The sequence below is a fragment of the Gracilinanus agilis genome, chromosome 1 (genome assembly GCF_016433145.1).
Source record: "Gracilinanus agilis isolate LMUSP501 chromosome 1, AgileGrace, whole genome shotgun sequence".
NCBI classification, from domain to species: Eukaryota; Metazoa; Chordata; class Mammalia; order Didelphimorphia; family Didelphidae; genus Gracilinanus; species Gracilinanus agilis.
The window spans coordinates 150,513,230-150,537,553 of NC_058130.1; the positions used below are offsets into that span (position 1 = coordinate 150,513,230).

The following is a 24,324-nucleotide window of genomic DNA, read 5'->3' on the forward strand; positions in this document are numbered from 1 at the left end:
TGTCCCACAGCCTCTCAGTGTCACCAACAGGGTCACTTGATATCATTATTCCACCAGATTTAAACAGAATAGGAGAGGCATAGTGACTGGAAAGCTGGCTTCAGTGTTATCAAGACCTGGGTTCAGGTCCCGCCTCTTACACATGTTGGCTTTATAACCCAGGACAAGTCACTCCCCCTAAGACTGTACCAGTATGGACTCATAGGGGGAGTTTTCTCACTTGGAGTTTCCAATACCAATGAAATCACAGGTCCAGTCCTTCCCTCCCTCCCTCACAAAAAATAAAACAATGAACTCTAGGAGAGCACAGTTTGTTGTAAGATTCCTATCACCTGTCATTGGAATTAAATACATATTTATTTAATACATAAATACATAAACAAATTAAATACAAAAGAACATGCAGCTGTTCTTTTCCAGCTCACTTCTAGTTCTTTTAAGTCTATTCAGAAGAACAAGAGCATATCCACCAATATCTGCCTTAGGTATCAACAGAAAACCAATTTTGAAAAAAAAAAAAAACCACTGAATCCCAACATTCATAACCTGCAGAAGCAGAAATGGTATTTTTGTGACATTTTTGTAGTTGTATTGTACTTTTTATTTAATGTAGTGGCACTGAAGTGCTTTGATATCAAAACTAATGTAATATACAAAAGATTTTACTTGTATTTTTTTTTTACAAATTATTTGGAGAGAAAAGATTTCTTAGCCATTTAGGGATAACTTATCTTTATTTTTTAAATTTCATAATCCAAAATTTCCCATTTTTTTAATAATACCTAGCTTTGTAGAGCACTTACCTTGAGCCAGCCATTAGCCTATGTGCTTTACCAATATTATCAAAATCAGTCTTCTCAGCCACCTCAAGAGGAAGGTGCTGTTATTATTATCCCCATTTTACACTTGAGAAAACTGAGACAAACAAATGACTTGCCTAAGGTCACATGGCTGGTAAGTGCTTGAGGCTGGATTTGAACACAAAGGTACCTGATTCCAGGCCAGGTGCTCTATCCATTATGCCATCTTATCTTGTTGTCTCTTTAAGAAAAAGATTTTTAAAAAAAAGAAAGGAAGAAAAAGTTCAATATTAATTTTGAATTAATCCATCCAATTGCCTCAGCAACTAAAAGGAAACAAGTCTAGATGACCCTAGAGAAATCCTAGATGACTAGAAGAATAAAGTATAACTTGGAAGCAGAAGATTCCTGTGGAGAACTTAGGCCAGATCCAGGAGACAGGGTTAGAATAGACAGAATTTCTTTTTCTCCACTAAGGTAGCCTCTGTGTATATTCACAGTTTGTTGTTTACTAACCTTATACTTAAATCTTTTTTCTTTTTTTTTCCACTCAGCTGGCTTCCTGAAGCTCAGGTAGTTCAAAGAGCTCTCAATTCTGCAGCTAATAATGTCTATCAGTATGGACGAGAATGGATAACACATAAGGTATGGAGGAAAGGATTATCTTTTTTTCTGCTTTCTTTTTGATCATTGTATTTTTGGCAACTCTGCTTTATTATCAAAACAATGGTGGATACAGTTTAATCAATTTTTTGGATAAAATAGAGAATAACTTTTGAATTTAAAGTTTCAATGTTGTTATTGATCATAGCATGACTTTATTACTTAATAACATTAATATATAATTATATTTATCAGTTTAACCTTAATTCATAAATGATGTTATCATGCCCTATAATGCTCCAATTGGGTTTAGTACGTCTTGGGTGTGGATATTTATTTTTGTTTATTGGATTATTGAGTACCACCATGTTATGTGCCTCTAGAGGCCTACATTCTTGCACAGACCAGATATAGGAATGGGAAGTGGAAATCCTGAAATCATACTCAAAAAAAAAAACCCAACCTAAAACACAAATAGCAAAACCTACAAAAAATGGAATTCATGTCATTTCCCCAAAGAAACAGTAGTTAGAACTGAAAAATGCATTTTTGGAAAGCCAAAGCAAGAAAGAAAAGCTGTTACGTAAAGCAAAAACCTCTTTTAAAAGATCATTTGGTTGAGAGTCAGGCCTAGAGACAGAAGGTCCTAGGTTCAAAACTGGCCTCAGACACTTCCCAGCCGTGTGACCCTGGGCAAGTCACTTGACCCCCATTGCCCACCCTTACCACTCTTCCACCTAGGAGCCAATACACAGAAGTTAAGGGTTTAAAAAAAAAAAAAAGATCATTTGGAATGAAAATAATCACTTAGAAGCAATGGTTGAGAACCAGCTATATGTCAAAAACAGTATCTGGCACTGGAAATAAAAAGAAGTGTCTCCTGTGTTCCTGCTCTCTCAGGGGGTCTGGCCAAAAGTGATACAGTTTCACATGAAGGAGAATAGGAACTGACATGGTGAGCAAAATTTTCATGGAAAAGAATTTCCAGAAATATTAACGATAGGCCTTAAAGGGAAGGACACTTTAAAACCTTGGGCAAATAAAAGCCATCTTCCAGGTGTAACAACACAGAATTGTTGCTAGACCAAGGGTACCCACCTTCTGCCCCTGAGGAGGGCACATCTGACTCTTAGCTTATGCTTGTTGTCCAGATTTAGTCTTGGGCGATCCAGGACTTCAGAGAGAGGGTTAGACTCTCATTATCCCTGATTCTTTATGCCCTTATCCTCTACCCCTGCCTGGGGAAAATAACTTGAAATTTATATCTAGCTTTTATCAAGGGTTTCCCCAAAAGAAAGAAATGAGGTACTTAATATACAATGTGGATAATGTTTAAGACAAAACTATACTGCTGTATTTTAATAAAAAACTGAACCATACAAAAGAAATTCTACACACAAAAGATTTACAGAGATGGATTTTAAAAAATTAAGATAGTAACTTGTAACTACCATTATACTACTAGGAATTTTACCAGGTATGTGACACTGGGCAAGTCACTTAACTGCCATCTGCCTCAGATTCCTCAACTGTAAAATGGAGAGCATAATAGCACCTTTCTCCCAAGGTTATTGTAAATATCAAATAAGATGATATAAAGTACCTGGCACATAGCAGACACTTAATAAGTGCTCATTCCCTTCATTATTATTAATATGTATTATTACCATATGATATATGTGGCTAGTCATTCCTGGACTTGTGAGGTGTGGGTGTCATACTTGGCTTGATGTAACTGTAACTGGTCTAAGAGAAGCATATCTTCTGAGTGATCTAGTGAGTAGGATTCCTTTCAAGACCCTACATATATTCATGTGTATCGGGGCCTACTGAGAGTCAGGCTAATTGGAAGAAGTTAAATTGTCTGAGGTGAGAATTTGTACTTAATATGATTCATTCTTAGATACCTTCTCTAGAATCTAATCTTTAGTTACTATTAGAAGACATAATGGAAAAGAGGCACTGGCTGTTGTTTTACATGTGGATTTCAGTATAATGTTTGGCATTCTTTGTCAGAGTTTCTTTGTGGACAAAATGGAGAAATATAGGCTAGATCAGTATTTCCAAACACAAAATATACTGCAGAATTTTTTTCCCCTTTAAGCTGTGAAATACTTCATCTTTAGTCTCAAGTCGGTAATTCTCAGTTATCCTGAGAGGAAGAACTGGCTTGGTTTTGGTTTTGTTACTTAAATTTATGGGGTTTAAGAAATGAGGACACTAGGCATTAAAACTTTTGTGAATTGGCAGTTTGTCATGGACTAGTGCCCAATGATAAGTAAAACTATTTGGACTTACGATGGGTTGAGCAGTTGTGCCCCCAAATACTGCATAATCTATTTGGATAAAAATGTAGAGAGCTTGGTCATCAAATTTCCGAATCATAAAAGTCAGAAACATCTGTTAGATGGCACAGTTAGATTTCAAATTAGGAAAAGAGCTAAATAAGTAGGGGTGATGAGCCAAATCTAACAGATTAGATATAAAATTAAAATTTGATATGAATGTTATCTTAAAAATAAGTGACTGAACAGCTTTGAAACTAATATGTTGAAGTTAATATATTCTTTTAAAAATACAAGCTGTACTCAATACATTTGTAGTTTCATGAATTATCTTTTTCTGTTCTCTATATAGAAATTCTCATGTTTAATGTTTGTCATTTACAGAATAACCACCAAAAAATTTTTTCTAAAAATAAGGACCTAAAGATAAATAAAATAACTGACTAAATTAATTTTTAAAAGTTTCGACATGTTATATAATTTTTTCCACTAGACATTTCTTAATTTCATTCGTTGGTTAACATTTTTATACACAACTATTTTAGCTTTTGTTCGTAATTAAAAATTATTTTGTGCTGAAAATAATCAGATAATTCAAATACAGATATCCAGGCGCCTAATATCTGTGATGCCAAGGAAAATACACAGACATCCCTTCTATATTGCAGGATTTAGGGACTTGGCACCCCCACAATCTGAAAAATCAACGTAAAATTTTTGTACCCTTTTGCCAGAGAAGTGTGAATTTTTTCTTTTTCTTTATGAGGCGTTTACAGTACTTCATTGTAAAATTTGGGTCAAGTATTGGATCGTAGGCTATTTATAGGCTAGTGTTAAGATAGCTCTACATTTCTAGTCTTTCTGTGTTGCCTGCTGGCTTTTGCATTCTTTTCACAAACTAGCTTTTTCCTTATTTTAACTTTTTTAAAAAATGTATATTTATGGTTTTAAACGGTAAAATATGTTGACATCTTAGAGGACTATACATATATTTTATATATTTCTGAGTTCCTAGCGTTTTTCAGTCTTGTCTGTGGCTTCCACAAAACTCTTAATAAATTCCCATTTAATTTCTCATGACAACATGCATGAGAAACTATGATGAGGAAAGTCACAGTGTGGAAGGGATACCTTTTTGTTATTCTTAGAGCAGCTAGGTGGCATGGTGGATAGAGCATCAGATCAGGAATTGGGAGGGCCTGGATTTAAATCTGTCCTCACATACTTCCTAACTGTGTGACCCTGAGCAAGTCACTTAATCCCATTTGCCTCGCCCTTGTCTTTCTTTCTTAGGGTTGTAGTAACAACTTAGTAAAGTCAGGAAGTAAGAGTTTTAAGAATGTGTGTCTAAACATACATACACATAAAAAAGTCTTTAAGTTTATAAAAACTTATATAGGAATTACTTCTACTCTTAACAATAATCATAATGAATAAATATCACTCACAGTGACCACAATAACAGACATCAACACACCATGGAACAGAATTTTTCTGGACAAAGTTAACTATCCAATATGATTGTTTACTCTTGACATTTTTGGCAGCATGTTCTAATGAATAAAGCTAACTATCCCAGATACCTAATGAAGTAATAAAAGTAAGCAGAAGAATAAAGAAGGAAAGAAGAATGTTGCATTGGAATTTTGAGGTGTTAATTTTTACTATTTATATATTTTTTAATATAAAAGTTTATTTGGAACATGTAAACAGATACTAGAAATTTTTGCTTTCATATTATTTTCTGTAATACTAAACCTGTCTATGTACCTATTGTAGCTTCACAAGATTTTGGGAGATAAAGTAAATAATACTGCTATGATTGAAAAGCAAGTACTAGAACTTTGGGACAGACTGTATCATTCTTGGTTTGTAAAGGTAAGTAATTGCTGAAGATTTCAAAGATACAGAATTTTTAGGAAGGTAGATTTCATCTTATCATAAGGAAAAAGTCCCTCATAGGTCCACTAGTCCAAAAAATAAAATAGGCTTCCTAACAGGTAATGAGTTCCACATCACTGGAAATGTTCCAGACAAGTCAGTGTGATTATTTGCCAGGGATGTTGAAGAGAGTATTCATTCTTCAAATAACATTTAGACTAGATGATCTCTGAGATATCTTCTGACTTTTAAGATTCTATGTCAGCTGCAAATTATTTAAAATTTTTTTAAATTCTTCTCACATATGGGATCTTGGTTTAATTAATAAATTATTATTTTCATTTAATGAGTATAAAGTCTCAAATTAGGCTTCACAATTAATCAGTAGCAATTGACTAGTCAGTATTAGACCCTGATCTGGTTAGTCCCTTTATTTTTTTATTTTTTGTGGGGAAAGGGGGGTGTTAGTCCCTTTAGACTTAAATATTTCCTTGTATAAAATAAACTTCCTCCTTTGTCACATTCAATTTAAGCCCTTCTATTTTTTCCGTACCTCAATCCCTGAAAACTCTGTCTGAAACCAATTTCTTACCAAATCTCCTTCACAATTTCCTCCTTTCCTTTTATTTATGCTTAACTTCAAACTGACAAACATAAAATTGCTTGTATAATATTAGTAAGCGAAAAATAGTAGTATTGAAGTAGCTACTTGAATCAGGTATGTGCTTGCCCAACTAGTGCTAGCCTGGCAGGAATTAAGAGCTAAGGACAAACCACAGAATGAAAGAAGGGTTAGTGTATATGCAAGAGTAGCAGAAGCTCAGCTTTTGTAAACTCATCAAGTTGAGAGAAAGAAAGCAGTAAATGAAAGCCATTGTTTGTCTTAGTGACCTGGCTATAATTTAACAGCATTTGTCTAGAGCGGATTTTTGAAGAGCAAAAGTGAAGTGCTGGTATTATGTCTGGCTAACTCCAAACGAGTTGACATCTCAAGGGAAGGAAATTGTACTTTTTTCTCTCATGTGGTGACGGGCCAGGAAATTAATAAAGTCATTCTCTCTGCTTTTTCTTCCAAACAGATAAGGAATGAAAAGAATAGGAATGTTTATCCACAAGGACTTTTTACATAGGTATTTTATAATGCCCCTTTTGTTTCCCATTACAGGATAATATGTGCCTGTATTTTTACTTTGCTTTACCTCCTTCATTGAAACTTCAGATTTAACAATCAATCAGGGAGCATTTATTACGCATCTAACTATTTGCCAGGCACTATTCAAAAAACTGAGGATATAAAGACAAAAATAAAACAAGGAAATATGTACATATATAAGTATATATGAAATATTCATAGGGTAATGATGAGAGGATTGGGGAGACCAGGATAGGCTTTCTAAAGAAACTTTCACCTGAATTGAGCTTTAAAGAAAACTAAAGATTCTGAAAATTGAGTTTGAAGGGAGAGTGCATTTCAGGCACCAGAGGGAGATCACCACTACAAAGGCACAGAAATGGGAGATAAGCATGTCTTGTGTGGGGAACAGACAAAAAGACAATTTGGTCCGAGAGAGAGTAAGGAGCCATTGAAATTTACTAAGCTATAATGTGACATGGTCAGAGCTGTGCTCTATGAAATTCACTTTGATGGTTGTAAGGAAGATAAATTGGAGATGGGAGAGACTTAATGCAGGAGAACCAAGGAAAATTATCAGAGAAGGGAAGAGAGCCTGAACTAGAGTGATCATATTTGTAGAGAACTGGGGATGGATGTGAAATATTTGTGGAGGTAAAATCAATAAGGTTTGGAAACTGATAAGATATGTGGTATGAGAGACAGTAAGGAATACACTATGACCCCAAAGTTGGAATCTTAGGTGACTGAAAGATTATTGGTGCCCCTAACAGATATTTGGAAGTTTGGAGGAGGGACTTTTGGGGGAAGATTATGAGTTTTGTTTGGAGCACGTTGACATTTTGAAAGACACAGAAAATCCAATGGGAAATACCCAGTAAACTTGTTGGAGATGTGAAACTTGAATTCAGAAGAGAAACTAGGGCTGAAAATATAGATCTAGAAGCTATCTGTATACAAATACTAACTAAACTTATGGTAGCTGACGAAGTAACCAAGAGAGTATAGAAGAACAAAAGTTTGCCCAACAAAGAGCCTCAGCATAGACCAAATGGAGGATGATCCAACAAAAGAGAGTGAGAAGTGGACAGTCAGAGAGAAGAATCAAGAGACAGAGCAGTATCCTAAAAACCCCATGAGGAGAAAGTGGCCACCAGGGTCAAGAAGAATGTGTATCAAGAAAAATCTGTTTGATTTGGTAATGGAGAGATCACTAGCAGCTCTGGAGAAAGCACTTTAAGTTTAATGCTGAGGTAAGAAGCCACACTGGAAAGGACTGAGACGTGAGAGAGGAGCATGTAAAATAAAGAGGAGTTAACTTTTTCTAGGAATTTGAATATGAAAGGGAAGAATTCTATAGGATCATAAAGTCAAGAGAAGGATTTTTTAAGTGTGGAGAAAAGTTAGTGATGTTTATAAGCAACAGAGAAAATTAAAATCTTTAACCTCTATTGTAATTGACAGAGAAAATAATTGTATCCTCAGAATTTGGGGAAACTAATCAAAGACAGAAATCATGCCAATAAGTATTATTCTTTTTAATGGTAGACATTCTCTGAACTACTTTTTAAAACTTTTTTTTACATTTAAAAAATTTTTTTGAGTTACAAATTCTCTCCCTCCTTTTTCTTTCCCTCCTTGAGAATACAAGCAATTTTATGTAGGTTGTATATGTGTAATCATGCAAAACTTTTCCACATTAGTCATGTTGAAAAAGAAAACACCAAAAAAAGCCAAGAAAAATAGTTATTAAAAAAAAAAAGCCAGGCACAATCCGCTTTCAGATTCCATCAGTTCTTTCTCTAGAAGAGGTTATCATTTTTCATCATAAGTCCTTCAGAATTGTCTTGGATTATTGTATTGCTCAGAATGATCATTGTACAATATTGCTGTTACTGGTGACAGTGTTGCCCTGTCTCTGCTCACTTCACTTTGTACCAATTCACGTAAGTCTTTCCAAGCTTTTCTGAGAGCATACTTGTTCATCATTTCTTATTGCACAATAGTATTTCATCACAATCATATACTACAACTTAGGCATTCCCCAAATGATGGACATACCCTCGGTTTCTAATTTTTTGTCACCACAAAAGAGCTGCTATAAATATTTTTGTAGATTCCTTTTTCTTTTTGTTTTTATCTCTTTAGGTTACAGCCCTAGTAGTGGTATTGCTGGCAAAGAGTATGTGCAGTTTTATCTCCCTTTGGACATAGATCCAAATTGCTCTTCAGAATAGTTGAATCAGTTCACAACTCCACCAACAGTAATTAGTGTGTCAATTTTCCCACTTCCCCTCCAACATTTGTCACTTTCCTTTTCTGTCATATTAGTCAATCTGATAGGCAAGTTGTTTTAATTTGCATTTCTCTAATCAATAATGATTTAGAACATTTTTTCATATGACTAAAAATAACTTTTAATACTTTGTCTGAAACCTGCCCATTCATATGTTTTGACTATCAATGGGGGAATGACAAATTTTTTAAAAATTTGACTCAATTCTCCATATATTTGAGAAATGAGGCATTTGATAAAGGAACTTGCTATACATTTTTTCCATATTTATTATTACTTTGTATTTCCCTCCATCCTATTCTTCCCCTCTGTTTATCTTTCCTTTCATCTTGTCAGTTCTTATAAATGTTTTGCTTCTGATTACTGCTTCCTCAAGTCAGCCTTCTCTGTCCTTTCTCTGAACTTGTTTTAGCTGTTCTCTTTATTTCTTCTAGTCTTAGTATATTCCCATCTTTTTTCAGAGCCAGCTAAGAGACGCAGTGGATGGAGTCAGGGAGATCCAACTTCAAATCTGGCCTCAGACACTTACTAGCTATGTAACTCTGAACTAGTTACTGTCTCTTTCTTTACCTCAGTTTCTTCAACTGTAAAATGGAAATAATGACACCACCTAATTCTCAAGAGTTTCTGTGAGAATTACATGAGATATCCAGGAAACACTTTGCACATATCTGGCATGTAGTAGGTGCCATGTAAATGTATGTTCCTACACCCTTCCCTTACCCTATTTTTAGTCAATCACATATCTCTTAAATTTTTCACTCTTCCCAACCCAGCCTTCTAGTAATATCCCTTTTTTTCCTTTAACCTTACCTTCTGTCTTAGAATTGTTACTAAGTATTGATTCTAAGGCAGAAGAGAGGTTAAGGGTAAGGCAATGGGACGTAAGTGACTTATCTAGGGTCACACAGCTAAGAAATGTCTGAGGTCAAATTTGAACCCGGACCTTATCCACTGGGCCACCTAGTTGCCCCTCCTTATAATTTCTTTAAGTATGATTACCTAAAATAAAAATTGGTGGTTATGGCTTTCCTTCACCTTAACAATTATTCATACAACTGTGATTCAGCGTGTGATGATTTCAAAAGTCAAGTATAAACTTTGAAATGCTTTGAAAGATGTGAGAGGAGGAGATCATTTCTGCCTTGCAGAAGGCTTCAGCTTCTTGGAGGAATTGGCATCTGACATGGGCCTTAAAGGAGGAATACTCTTCTACAAAAGGAGTTTAGGTAATTCAGGATATGGGGAATTAGGGTGAAAAAAGACAGAAACAGAGAAAACAACATAAAAAAAAAGTAGAGCAGTCTAATGTAAATATACAATGTAGAATGTAAAATTTGTCATGGAGTGGAAGGGTGTAGTATGAAATAATAGTCAACAGATAGGCTGAATCCAGATGTAGAGGGCCTTAAATTTCAGCATCAATTTATACTTAATCAGTAAACAATGAGGATATAATCTCTGTTTTTACATACATATAAACTCAGACATGTAAATTATGCAAACACATTCACATGTTCACATCCCCCTGAAATAGAACTATTACTTCTTTGGTATTGTTGTACCCCAAATGACTGCCCCAATAGGTCTTGCCTGCCATGCCTAACTAGTAGAATTCTAGCTTTCCGGTAAATATAGAAGGTAATGGAGACTAAGAACGTAGCTACAGTGCAAGAATAGACATCATCTCTCTGAACTCCATCACCTGTACACCTTAGCTTTTCAGCCATCTCTGGTAAGCCTCTCTGCAACAGCCACAAGATCGTAGCTGCTCTCTCCAATGTTTCTTCCTTACAGTGATGCTGCAGACTTAAAAGCAATATCATATACAACTCATATTAAAACAGTCATTTCTTTCTTGGCATTTGTCATTTCATGATAATTCTTGGGTAGGAAATATATGTTAAGCCCACAAGAGAAGGAATATGAGTGGTCTATCCATTCCCTACAGTAAGTGGTTGACTACTGGGAAGGTGAAGAGATGTGACCCAGCATTCTTGTGTTCTGGCTTCTTTGAATCCAAAAGGAAAAGAGAGGAACTTAGAAGATAATAAGGAAGAGAAAGAAGAGATGGAGAAAGTGGGGGAAAATGGAGAAAAATATGAAAGGAGAGGAGTAAAATATGGTCGTATATGTAAAGTATAAACAAAAAATTATAAAATACGTAAAGTATAAACAACAATAATAACTAGCATTTATATAACTTCAGAATTTGCAGAAGACTTTGCATGTTCTTTTCCTTTGGTGTGCATACTAACCCTACAAGGTGAATGCTATTATCATTCCTAGTGACTTACCTTGGGCCAAACAGAAAGTGTCTAAGGCAAGATTTGAACATGTCTTCCTGACTTCAAACCTAGTGTCCTATCCAGGATACCTCTGCATTGTCTCAAATAATATAATTGATATTGCCAGGAAGACATAATCCATTCTTAAACTTAACTGTGAGTAAAGCAGGACTTCACTGTGCTCAAACAAGAATTAAAATACAAAAAATATGAGAGATCTTTGATCTTTTAGGTGGTCGGCTATTAGTTTCACTTCTTATAATTAAAAGCTTTTTATCTCTAAATATTTAATTACTTTTAAATATGCTTCTAAAAATCCATTACTTTTTTAAAACCTTAATTAACTTGATTTAATATTCATGTTTTGTTTTACTTTGTAGAATATAACATATTCTGGAAGGCACAAAGGTCACAAGATGAATATAACTCGTCAGAATAGCTGGCTAGGAGATATTTTGGATTGGCAAGATATTGCTTCCTTTGTTCACGAGAACATCGAGACATTTCTTTCTGTAAGTAATTTTGTTTATGCTAACGTGCATATAAATAAAAAGTATAGGAGATACACTATGAGGGGTAGCTTAATGGCTCTGAGTGGATAGAGAGCTAGACCTAGAGACAAAAGATCCTGGGTTCAAATCTGATACTTCCTAGCTCAGATACTTCCTAGCTGGGGGATACTAGGCAAGTCACTTAATCCCAGTTGCCTGTCCCTTATATATGGAACTAATACTTAGTATCAATTCTAAGACAAAAGAAAAAGGTTTTTTAAAAAACTACTTTGTGTCTTATTATTTATGGAGACTTTTATTCATTCCATTATACTTGACCTTGTTGTATGGAGCCTGCCTTTATTGCTGAGGCATTTATATTCTTGAAAGTCTTGGAAGTAGTTTCTTTGTCACTTTTTCTACTGGCTGACCTAATCTCAGAAATGTTGGGAATCATCAGTAATTGAGATACCTGTAAAAAGTAAGTGATTGTATTGTCAATCAGTGTCACTCAGTGAAAAAAGAGGAATCAAACCCAAGCTTGATTCTTAATAATTTCTTTTTCTTTTCAAGGATACAGTTTCTTGTTTATGCTTATGGATAATGGCTCTTGCCAAAATGTTTACATTTTTATTGATAAGAGGAGAAGACCATAGTCTTGTTTTTATAGATTTCCAGGATTGGTTGTATTTATTATTCTGACATAGAAGATTGGCAAGTGCATTCATCACTATGAAAGAAAATTATTTCTAATAAAATTAATTGCTCAAGGACAATTTATGTTTACAAAAATCTAAAGGCATCGTTTTCCAAGGAAGGCCTGCCTTTTGTGAGCTGTCTTTTGCAGTGTCTTTTAAGACAAACTGTTTAAACCAAACACTTCTCACCTTTTCTCCCTAGATATACATAAATCCTTATTGTAGTGCGGTTTGTTACAGGGTGTCCCAAAAGCCTTAATTCAATTTTAAGCTATTAAAGATTAAAAGACAAAAGACACTAAGACTTTTGGGAAATCCTGTATTATGCTACACTGAGTCATTCCTTCAGTTAGGCACATACTAGTTTACATCCTTTCCTTTTCCTGAAGCTCAAACTGCTATGGAAAGATATCATTTCGTCCTGTAGGTGGTGTTTGCGTAAGGCTCTAGTAACAAGAGTTTATTCATTTATGAGATAGGTTTAAAACCCTACATTTTTAAAAGTGATCTTGAGTATAATCTTAAAGCAGCACTTTTAACTTAGTTTTCCTTAAAATAAACCACAAAGTTGGAATTCCTAGAACAATAAAGAGCTGATTAGAGCACTAAGGGGTTTAGTGACATGCCTGAGATCAAATGGCCAGTTATGTGTGAGAGGCAAAAATTTGAACTTAGGTCCTTCTGGCTTTAAGGCTAGTTCTCCATCTGCTGTGCCAGCCTGTTGTTTTTTTTTTTTAATTTTTTTTTTTAATTTTAAACCCTTAACTTCTGTGTATTGACTTATAGGTGGAGAGTGATAAGGGTAGGCAATGGGGGTCAAGTGACTTGCCCAGGGTCACACAGCTGGGAAGTGTCTGAGGCCGGATTTGAACCTAGGACCTCTCATCTCTAGGCCTGGCTCTCAATCCACTGAGCTACCCAGCTGCCCCCCAGCCTGTTTTTTATAAGCTACAAGTTACCTTGAAGGAGAAAGAGATCAAATCATTGCTCCCACCTTTACCTTCACCTTTCTTTAGGCCCATCAGGTGTAAAAGAATCTTGGGGATAGTGCTCATCATGCTTCCAGCTTGGATCCTGTAGAACATTGTTCAGGGAAACAACCCTTCTGGAGAAAGAGCCCAGCATCCTCATTGCTGGCCCACTGCCACCTCTGGGCAGATCAGCTACACTGTCCCTGGAATAGCAATGCAATCAGTCTTCCCTTCCCTCCTCTTTTCTCCTAGCCCCCATTAGTTCCACTTCAAGCCAAGCCTTTATATAGGAGAATATCATGATGGTGATAAGGAGTATAAGGAATAACTCTTATGGTGATGCAATCTAGTATATGTACTTGCAGGTGCTATAACCCTTAACTTCTTAGCTCCTGAAGACTCAGAAAAGAAAGTTCTCACCACCAGAGTCCTTGGAACTCTCAAATGCTTCAACATCACAAACAGGTTTCTAGTGACTAAAAATAACTCCCTCACCATCTTTCCTCCATCTCTGTTTGACTTGTCTTGTACACTTAATGGCATTCCAAATTGTAATGAGATTTTTTTTGTATATTTATCCCCCACCCCAACTAAACTGTAAAATTCTTGATCGTTTTTGGTCATCTTTATAGCACTGTCTCACCTAGCAGAGACTCCTTCCATGTCACAGGTACTCAAACAGATGTTTTTTTAATTGAATAGCAGAATCTTTCTTTTCATCTCTCAACTCTGTTATCTTCCCTGCTCCATCACTATAAACAAGCCTTCTTCTATAGAATAAGATGTTCATCCTCTCTCTATGTAATTTTAACACTTTACAGCCAACCTCATAATTGTCTGATAGTTCTTCAACCTGAGTTCATTTTAGAGATTCTCCTTTATAGGGTGGAAATTTTCCCTTTCGAACAACATGAGCAGAACACATCAGGAAAGTTTTTATACATTACTAGAAGGGTATGGTTTCCTCACATGCAGAAAACACTTTTTTATGTCTCTTTTGCTATTTTTTAATAGAAAGTTGCTCTCATTAACCTTTCTTAATTAGTTCTGTAACCTACAACTGAAAAGTTTGATCAGTTTGGTAGCTAAGACTTTACACCAATGGGTGGCTAAGACTCAGAAGCTTCATTTTTACTACATACACTTTTTGGCACTGTCATAATTTGCTAGGTTCTTATAGATAAATAACATTTGTATAGAATTTCACTGAAAAAAACCCATAAATATCTTAAGATAAATGTAAGATTTTGGATAGTTTATGTGTGAAATCATCTAGTATAGAATTTTTAGTGGAATAGACAAGAAGCAAATGTATTATCTTATTTCTTCTAGGAATTCATTATTACTCATTAGAAGCTTTTGGAAACACTTGTCCATTTTTCAAATCTTTCAGGTCTTTGGTAATCCATAAAATAATCTGCATGGCATTAAGCTCTTGAGTCTGGTTTTGTATCTTTTTAAGGCAGCATTCCTCATATACTGATCTTTCTGCATATTATTTTGTCTGGGCTATTATGAAAACAATGAAAATCCATTGGAATGTGTTATTCTGGAATGTTGCAAATTACAGGCTACCTACCAGTAGATTCTAGAAATCACTTTACTAAACCAATTGAAGAATATGTTTCTCTCATTCAATAAATACCCATTTTTCTCTCATAAGCTTCCTTTTTAGTGTTCTTTCTGTTATGTCAGTTGTTTCAGAGAGAGTGCTGATTATATATTTAATACTCTTCTACTATATTTTAATTTTTAGATAGTGAATACTTGAAACCAAGACCTTGAATCTTGAAACTAGGCTATTGTCCAGTAAATTTGTTTTTAAGTTTTCATTTTTATTTCCTTTTGGCCATCAAGTAATGCCAGCCAGCAAGCAAGCAGTGATATTCATTCCTATAATGTGTCTTGTTGCTTTGGTGCATACATGCTATACATTTTTGTGTGTATAATGGTTAACACCTTTGTGACATAAACATACTGATTCAGAGAATAATTAATTTATATTAGAGGTTTGCCTATTTGCAAAAATGTTTTTCTAAAAAAATGATTCCTCTATATGGGTTAATTTTTATTTAAACTAGAATTAATAAATTAGGAATAATAGTAAAAATACTGAAATTATGTATTAGAAGTATTTTTTGGAGCATATTTCTGCATGGTGTGAAGCTCTTGGTTGTCAGCATTCCTAATATGATGTCTTTTTCTGTACATTATTTGATCCAGGCTGGGCAAAAAGCAATGAAAATTTGCTAGTAAATTACTTCCCCTTTTAGATTACCTTTCTGTATTGTATGTGTATGTGTGAATATGTGTGCATGCATGCACGCCTTGTACATCCACTGTGCCTGGTATAGAATAAATGCTTAATAATTGCTTATAGACTGAATTCAGACATTTGATTCTCTTCTTTCCAGATCCTGGAATCCCTGTGGATAGTGATGAGTCGCAATGTGAGCTTGCTTTTTACCACAGTTACAACATTACTGACTATTCTTTTCTACAGTGGGACAGCACTCCTCAATTTTGTGCTATCTTTGGTATGTATGTGCCCAACACTTTAAAAAAAACATTTTAAAGAAACAATATCAATAAAGGCTAAAAAGCACAGGAGAATAATGAGTAGGATACTTTGGCTAAAACTTTAAAGGAGTGATAGGAAATAAAACTAGAGCTAGAGTGAAGAGTGAAGAGAGCATGTTAGGTTGAGGAGTGTCACAGGACCATAGCATTTGAGCTGGGAGGCACCTGAGACACCAGGTAGTCCAAACCTCTTGTCTTACAGATAAGGAGCTAAAGCACAGTCAAGAGAAGTGAATTAACTTGCCCAGCATCACACAGGAAGTAAATTGCTGCATGTTCTTTAGGTATTGGGCTTTTGAGGTAAGGGAATGGCATGGTTAGATTAATCTAACAGTGATATATAGGATGGATTGTAGAGAGAGACTCTAGAGTCTGGAAAGGAGTTTTGTTAGAAGACATTTATCCAAATGAGAGGTCCAGATTAGGAGTTTTAGAAGAAAAATGCAGAGTTTACAATACTTTCCTCACAACAGTTGTGTGAAACAGATAGTATAATTATTATTCCCATTTTGCAGATGGAAAAACTGATAGTCAGAGAGGCTAAGGGATTTGTTTAATGTTTATACCTAGTCACAGAACCCAGATAAAAAGGAATTTTAAAAAGAATATGTAGTTTTTAGTAGCTAGTAAAGCAAAACAAAGTCATTTGAATGTCCAAACTAAGAAAAGGAAAATAAAGTATTCTGGTACCAGACTGTTCCTTCCTCAGCTGTTTAGGTGGAGCAGTACTGTAGGGCCTAGCATGAGGTCATGGAGACAAAGCACTGGTAGGCGACTGCTGGTGATACTTGCTGGCCAATTTAGGGAAGAAATTTAGCTGAACTTGCCACTGATCTAAAACACAGAATGATCTGGTTAATATATCCCCCAGTCAGAGAGAAGGAGAATATTCAAAATGTTTCAAAGTAAGTAAAGGGGCCAAGTTAGTTGAAGATACTCAATGCCCTGAATCCAGCACATTATTTGGGATGGCAGAGCCTTAGAACAAAAAAGATTCATAGCTGGGTAATTTCTAAGCCTAAATTTGAAAGAAATTTGGTTAGTCAGAGTTTAGGGTTAGCCCATGAAATTGCCTTGGTGAGAATAGAGTTTTCTCTTCCTTTCTCTCCTCTCAATTTTTTTGTTTTATTCATCCATTTCCTTTCTTTTTTTTTTTAAGCTTTATCTTCTGTCTTATAATCAATACTGTGTGTTGAGTCCAAGGAAAAAGAGCAGTAAAGGCTAGGCAATGGGGGTTAAGTGACTTGGACAACTAGGCTATGTCTGAGGTCAGATTTGAACACAGAACTTCCCATCACTAGGCCTGGCTCTCAATCCACTGCCTCCCATCCATTTTCTTTTAACATGTCAGTCTTCCTAACTTGATTTAACGTTGCAAACTTCCTAACAATTTCATCCTACCATGTTTACCATAGTATCCTCCCATACAAAAACTAAAAAGTACATATAACCATGTGTTTTAACATCAATTTGGATCATTCTAGATGTTCCTGAATAACTGGTGATTAAACATTTCTCCTTTATAGCAAGAGTATGGGACTACTTGGACAGAATATTGTGAACTTTGTCAGAATCTGTCACCTAACCAAATAGTTTGCTTATTTTTTCTACTTAAATATGTTTTATTGATGCCATTTGTCTTTATATCAGTCATTTTAAAAGTTCTAATTCTTTTCTGAATTCTTCCCCACTCTAGACTGAATAGTCCCTTATAAATAACACAAATAATTTACTTAATTTGTTTTTCTTGGTTTCATGAGATAGATTTAATATGATGAGAAGAAAATACTTCCCCCAAATGACCATGATAAAAAACAAAAGGCATTAATTTAAAATATTTTAATATTTTCATCATAGTATTTTATCTGAAATCTGTTTTCATTAATATTGTCTTCACATGTATTTAAGGGATTGTGTTATTGGTTCTGCTTTCTTCATTTTGCATCAGTTTGTGCAGCTTTTCCCAATGTGTCTCTAAATTCCTCATACTTTGTGATTTTTTTTAAGCCACAACTATCCTCCATTACATTTATATACCACAATTTCAGCCAGTTCTAATAAGGGGGGACAGAAGACTTTGTTTCCAATTTTTTGTTACTACAAGTACTGCTATGAATATTTTGTGATAAATGAGACTTTCCTTTTTTGTTGATCTCCTTGGGGTATATATTTAGTAATGGAATCATTAGGTCAAAAGATAGAGTTTCGTAATTTTCTTTGTAGAATTCTAAATTGTTTTCTGCAATAATGAGACCATTCTCATCAGTAGTATATATTATTATGCCTCTTCCTACAGCTCCTCCAAAGCTGATAATTTCTATCTTTGCCAATTTGATAGATGTGTATTATAATGCCCATCATTGTTTTAATTTCATAGAATAACAAAATCTAAGCGTTGGAAGGGACTTTGTCTTTTTTTTTTCTTTAATAGCTTTGAAAGAAAAGAGAAAGAAGTGTGTCTGGTTAATCTTTAAAAATCTTTTGAGCACAGGGCAGCTGGGTAGCTCAGTGGATTGAGAGTCAGGCCTAGAGACAGGAGGTCCTAGGTTCAACTCCGGCCTCAGCCACTTCCCAGCTGTGTGACCCTGGGCAAGTCACTTGACCCCCATTGCCCACCCTTACCACTCTTCCACCTATGAGACAATACACCGAAGTTAAGGGTTTAAAAAAAAATCTTTTGAGCAATATAGTTGTAAATGGCTATTATTTCATTGACATTTTCTGGTCCCCCTAAGTGGTACATTTATTTTCATGTTATTTTCATGGTATCTTCACAAATTCTGATTTGTTTTACAGGTGATTTTCTTGACCACACTGTTTTATTTATTAAGTTCCAGTGATGAATACTACAAACCAGTGAAGTGGGTAATAAGTCTGACACCACTGTCTCAGCCAGGCCCTTCATCTAACATAATCGGTCAATCTGTGGAAGAAGCCATAAGGTAGGAAGGTAGTATCTGCTTTTCTCATCACATTCAAAAACTACTTAATCATATGAAACTAATTGATTTTGTCTTCTTGTTAATGCTCTTCTGTTAAAAGTCAGCAAAGAGCAGTTGAACGCTGTATTTATAAAATCATTCATGTAACAGGATATAATGAGAAATGCAAATTTAATTTTTCAAAAGTTTGGCACAATTCATTTTTCTCCTAGATCTGGTATTAGTCAAAGGATTCACTGTTTCTACCTATAGTAGTACTGAAAATGGGGACCATTGCATGAATTAGAAGAACATTATATTTTTCTAACGTAACACTTAAAAATAAAAATACAGTTCCAGAAAGCAAATAATGCCCTAATAGGGAAAGCCCATTATTTAACCATTCATGAGATGAGAATTCATTTCAGCAAACAAGAAGTACTACTGTATGTAAGTATATGCTCTAGTTTAGTTTCTTGAGGTTCAAAAAAAAAATGGAAAGCAGTCCCGGTCTTCATGGAATCTAGGTTAGGGGATGTAAACAGGCCATCTAGCATATTCTTTTGTCTTTAGCTATCACAGACAAATGAGTCTGCCCTGTTTAAAGAGTTACCAATAAGAAAGCAACATAACATTCTTTAATAACCCATTTCATCAAAATTCAGAGATGGCAAACATTTTAAAAATCCTTAATACAATATCCCCAACAAATGGTCATCAATCCTTCCTCAGAAGATCTCTGAAAGAGAAATTCATTACTTCCTGTGGTAGCCCATCATCATGCTTTCAAGTAGCTCTAATTTTAAGCTTGAATCTTCCTTTCTCCTGCTTCTATCCATTTCTTCTCTGTGCCTTCTGAGGCCAAATAAAGCAAATTTAGTCCCTCTTCCAGGTGTTCTACTATTTGAAAACTATAATTAAGACCAGTGATGGGCAAACTATGACCCAAGGGCCAGATGCAGCCCCCTGAAATGTTCTATCTGGCCAAGCGACATTATTCCTAATCCGACGAATACAATGAGTAGAATACAATACAATGAAACTTCGAAAGAGTTGCCTGAGAAACAGACTGACAGATGAGCATTTCCTTTCCTTTGGCCCCCTCTTTAAAAAGTTTGCCCAACACTTATTAAGACTTTTCTTAAAAATGTTTTTAAAAAAGACTTAAGTCTTTTCTTCCCCATGATTTACTTCCCCTAACTTTTCTTTTCCATGTTAAAGGTCTACCATGCCTTCACCCAGTGATCTCCAAGATCCTTCACCATCCTGGTTCTCTTCTTTGAATGCTCTCCAGTTTGTACTGTTATTCCTAAAATGAGGTGCCTATAGCTGAACACAGCACTCCAGTTGTGGTCTATCCTGACAGCAAAAATTGAGGGTGTCACCATCCTCATTACTGACATTATGCCTTTCTTAATACATTATCATATTGCACTAGCTTTTTTAGCTGCCATGTTATACTTTTAATTTTCAGACATCTTAACATGATTCATTTGAACCCAGTTATTTAAAGAAATTTACATTTATCTCTTCAATTTTGTCAGATTCAACCCTGTGTTCTATACTGACAATATTTTGAATTCTTATTCTGTCATTCAGTTTATTAATTTTCCCTCCTCTTTTCATAAGTTTTATATATTTGATAAATATACCATTGATTCTTATCCAAACCATTGATTTTGAAAAAGTTGATTAGTACAGAGGCAAAACAAAGGCATGGAGGTATGGGGATGTATGGACCCACACCTCCATGCCCTCGTCTAGGGGACATGTCTTTGGCATGTCTAGGGAACAGTAGGTAAACCAGTTTGCCTAAGTAGCAGTCTTATATAGGGGAATAGGCCATGAAGACGTGGGTACAAAATATTGTAGAAATACTCAGATACTCAAAACCAAATAGACTGTTCTTTTCTAGCTTGGGGTGGAAGGGAGAAGGTGAGAGAGGCAGGACTTGAAAGCCTATATTTCTCTATTATTAAACTACAATGGAGTTGAGCCCTGAAGTCTGTGCTGGTCATTATGAAGAGTACAGGACAAAGAGGCATGGTTCTTGCTTTCAAAGAGTTTGCAACTTAGTGTGACAGATAAAATTACATAGCAGTTATAATACAAAATAGAATGTTGAGGTTCATTCAAAAAATATAAATACAGTGCTATGAAAGAGATGATATCTCTGGGAGTAGCTAGAGGTCAGAAAAGGCTTCATGAAAGAAATTAGATAGAGCTGGAGAGTGAAGGCCATTCTTTTTCTTTTTTTTAACCCTTACCTTCTGTCTTGGAATTGATTCTAAGCATTGGTTCCAAGGCATACAATCAGGAAGGGCTAGGCAATTGGGGTTAAATGACTTGCCCAGTTCACATAGCTAGGAAGTATCTGAGGCCAGATTTTCAACCCAGGTCCTCCTGATTCCAGGCCTGGTACTCTGTCTACTGGGCTACTTAACTGCCCCTGGGTTAAAGCTGTTCTTGAAACATTTTGTGAAAAAGGAAGATTTTAAAAGTAGCTTGGAGTATTGTTAGGATCTCCCCCTGGATCTGCCTTCTTATTAAGTACCGTATTTCATAGGAGATGAGGGAGAAAGATTGGTGGGAAAGAAGAAGGTTACAAGAGTATTGTATAAAATATAGAAAGACAAAGATACCTTATTTCTTCACTTGGCTCTGTGGCAGCCATGAGGACGTATGACACCTACGTATGACATCTAATTCCCTGACTGAGTGAAATAAAAAAGTCATAATGCCTAATACTTGTACTTCTCCAATATCTTTCTTTAATAAGAGTTTATGTGTAATACAATGGTAGAATAAGCCATTAGATAGCAGAGACTGTATCACAAAAATCTTCCATATGGAACATTTCACATTGTAGCCACTCCAAGATGTATATTAAGCAACTAAAGTACTTTCAGTTATCTCCTAAATCCACAGAATATCTTTATTATATGGTTTCAATTAGTAATTTGACCCATGATTTACCTTCACAATGTGTGGGAGGTGCTAGGGAGGAGATAAGTTATTTCTTCCTTCACTACCTAGTGTGATGTCTCAGGTTTGAGAGAGCCAGGCTTCAATAGAGCTTTTTTTCAGTTCTTTACATCATGACTGATCCTTGACTAATTGTTCTTTTGTGTTCATGTTATTCTGCTCAGTTAATCTTCTATATTTATCACTATTTTTGTTAATCCTTGCAGGAGATGAAATTCAAAGCCTCTTCATCCCAGATGCTTAAATTTGACATCCCTGCCCCCATAGCCAGTGTAAGCCAGAAAGCTACCCAGCATAGAGAGATGCTAACTTAGGTTGTTATTTTTTTTAGTCCAAGTTGACTTTGCACATCTCCACAACAAAACACCTGATAAGTTTCACAAATAATTTTAGTTAAATGTTTTCTCTATTCATTAAACTATTGTTACATTCCATATTTGGGGGGAAAGTATATGTTTTGATGATTAGTTTCCTGTACATAATATCAGTTATCTCTATACATTTATTTATAGCAAAAGAAAAAAAGGAAGGAAGAGATAGAAGAGAATTTATCACCAGGTGGTCACTGTGCTTTTCTCCCTTTCTATAATTAGCTAAATTTTTTTATGAGGACTATACTCAAAGCCATGTCAGCTTTATGAGACTTAGCTTGTGTTCCACTGGAATACATTCTGAGAACCCAGGGCCACATTCTTATTACAATGAATTATTAGTGGATGACTTATTGAAGTCACTTCTTTGATGACACTGGCATTGTGGGAGGATGCTAAGAATCAATTTTAGATCAAGAAATGTGGCCTGGTCTTCTCCAGATGTAAAGTCTTTTCCCATTGATCATTGAGTAGACATTGTGAAAAGAAGTATAAAGGTGTTGATACTCTTGCTCTAAACAAAATTAGACAAGGAAGGACTTTACACCTATAACAGATGTAGTGCTCACAGATAATCAGTCCTTAGAGAGGCAAAGAAAATAACTGGTGAACTGGATTTTATTGAATTCTTAGTGACTACAAGAAATATTATTTCATTGGACATCTGATCATCATATATTACACTACTAATGATAAGTAGTGGCTATATGAATGGAGAGAAGGGGGCAGATGTTGCAGAGGAAGCACAGGAGTTAGAAAAAATTTGAGATCTAGGTCACAAGAAAACAAGTTAACCTTAGCAAGAAGAATGGACCATCTCTGCCTCTTAGACTAGAGAATGAGGGGATGATACAGAAAAATTTGGGGGTGTGGAGTTGAAAAGAGGGCATTCATAGGAGATTGTCTCAGTTGTCACAAAAATGTGTTACTCTATCAGTTAATATATATAAAAGTATGGTTATGCATCAGTAAGGATCTAATTGATATTTGAATACAGAAATTTGTAATAGATCCATTTGGCATAATTGTATGATTTGTAGCACCATTTAGCAACATTCAGAGAGAATAAGAGACAATAGGTGGAGGAAGTAACTGAGAGTTCAGGGTTAACAAGTTATAAATGCTAATAGGAGAAAGGAACAAGACATTCAGTCAAGCATATGTTAAGTGCCTGCTGTGTACCAGGCATTTTGCTAGATGCTAGGGATACAAGAACAAAAAGAAAGTGAAACAATCTCTACATACATTAAACTAACATTCTAATGGAAGAAACAAGTTAGAAATACTCCTATTAAACTACATATTCCTTGAGGGCAAGGATTATCTTTTGCCTTCCTGTGTTATCCTCAGTGCTTTAGCAGAATACCTGGCACGTAGGATGTGCTTAATAAATGTTTATGGACTGACTACATATAAATATATATATATATATAGCATTAATATAAAATTAACAAATATACATATATATACACATACATACATACATACACACACAAATAGTTAAGTAGAAGTCACCCCAGGAAAAAGAAGCACAAGTTGTTCAGGGGATCATGAAAAGCTTCATTTAATGATGCTACCTAAAGCAGTGGCTTAAAGGAAAAGGGGAACATTTTGAGGCAGAGGGAAGGAAGGATTGCATTCCAGGCATAGAGGGCACCTAGGCAAAGACACAGAGACTGGAGATGGAGGGTTGTAAGTGAACAACAGAGGCCAGCTTGACCTGGCTATAAACTGAAGTCCTGTAAGTGATATCCAATGAGGTTAGAAAGGTAGGTAGGGTAGGTTCTTTAGTGCTTTAAAAGCTAAACAGAGGAGTTTATGTTTTATTTTAGAGGCAATAGGAAGCCACTAGAGTTGATTAAGTGAGGAACTTTACATGGTCCAAACTATGCTTAAGGAAAATTATTTTAGCAGAAGAGTATAGAACAGACTTGAGTGGTAAGAGACTTGAGCCATAGGCTATTATTGCTGTAATGCAGACCAGAGGGAGGAGGGCCTGAACTAAGATGGTAGCTAGTTGTG

At 35.4% G+C, this 24,324-nt stretch overlaps 1 protein-coding gene across 1 annotated transcript in view; it reads left to right on the forward strand.

The window, feature by feature from the left end:
• Positions 1-24,324, forward strand: part of TMEM245 (transmembrane protein 245) — a 75,962-nt gene that overhangs the window by 27,194 nt on the left and 24,444 nt on the right. The window contains exons 10-14 of the mRNA XM_044658264.1: positions 1,355-1,445; positions 5,468-5,566; positions 11,666-11,797; positions 15,860-15,982; positions 18,822-18,967. Coding sequence (XP_044514199.1) covers positions 1,355-1,445; positions 5,468-5,566; positions 11,666-11,797; positions 15,860-15,982; positions 18,822-18,967 — 591 coding nt within the window. The remainder of the gene's footprint in view (positions 1-1,354; positions 1,446-5,467; positions 5,567-11,665; positions 11,798-15,859; positions 15,983-18,821; positions 18,968-24,324) is intronic.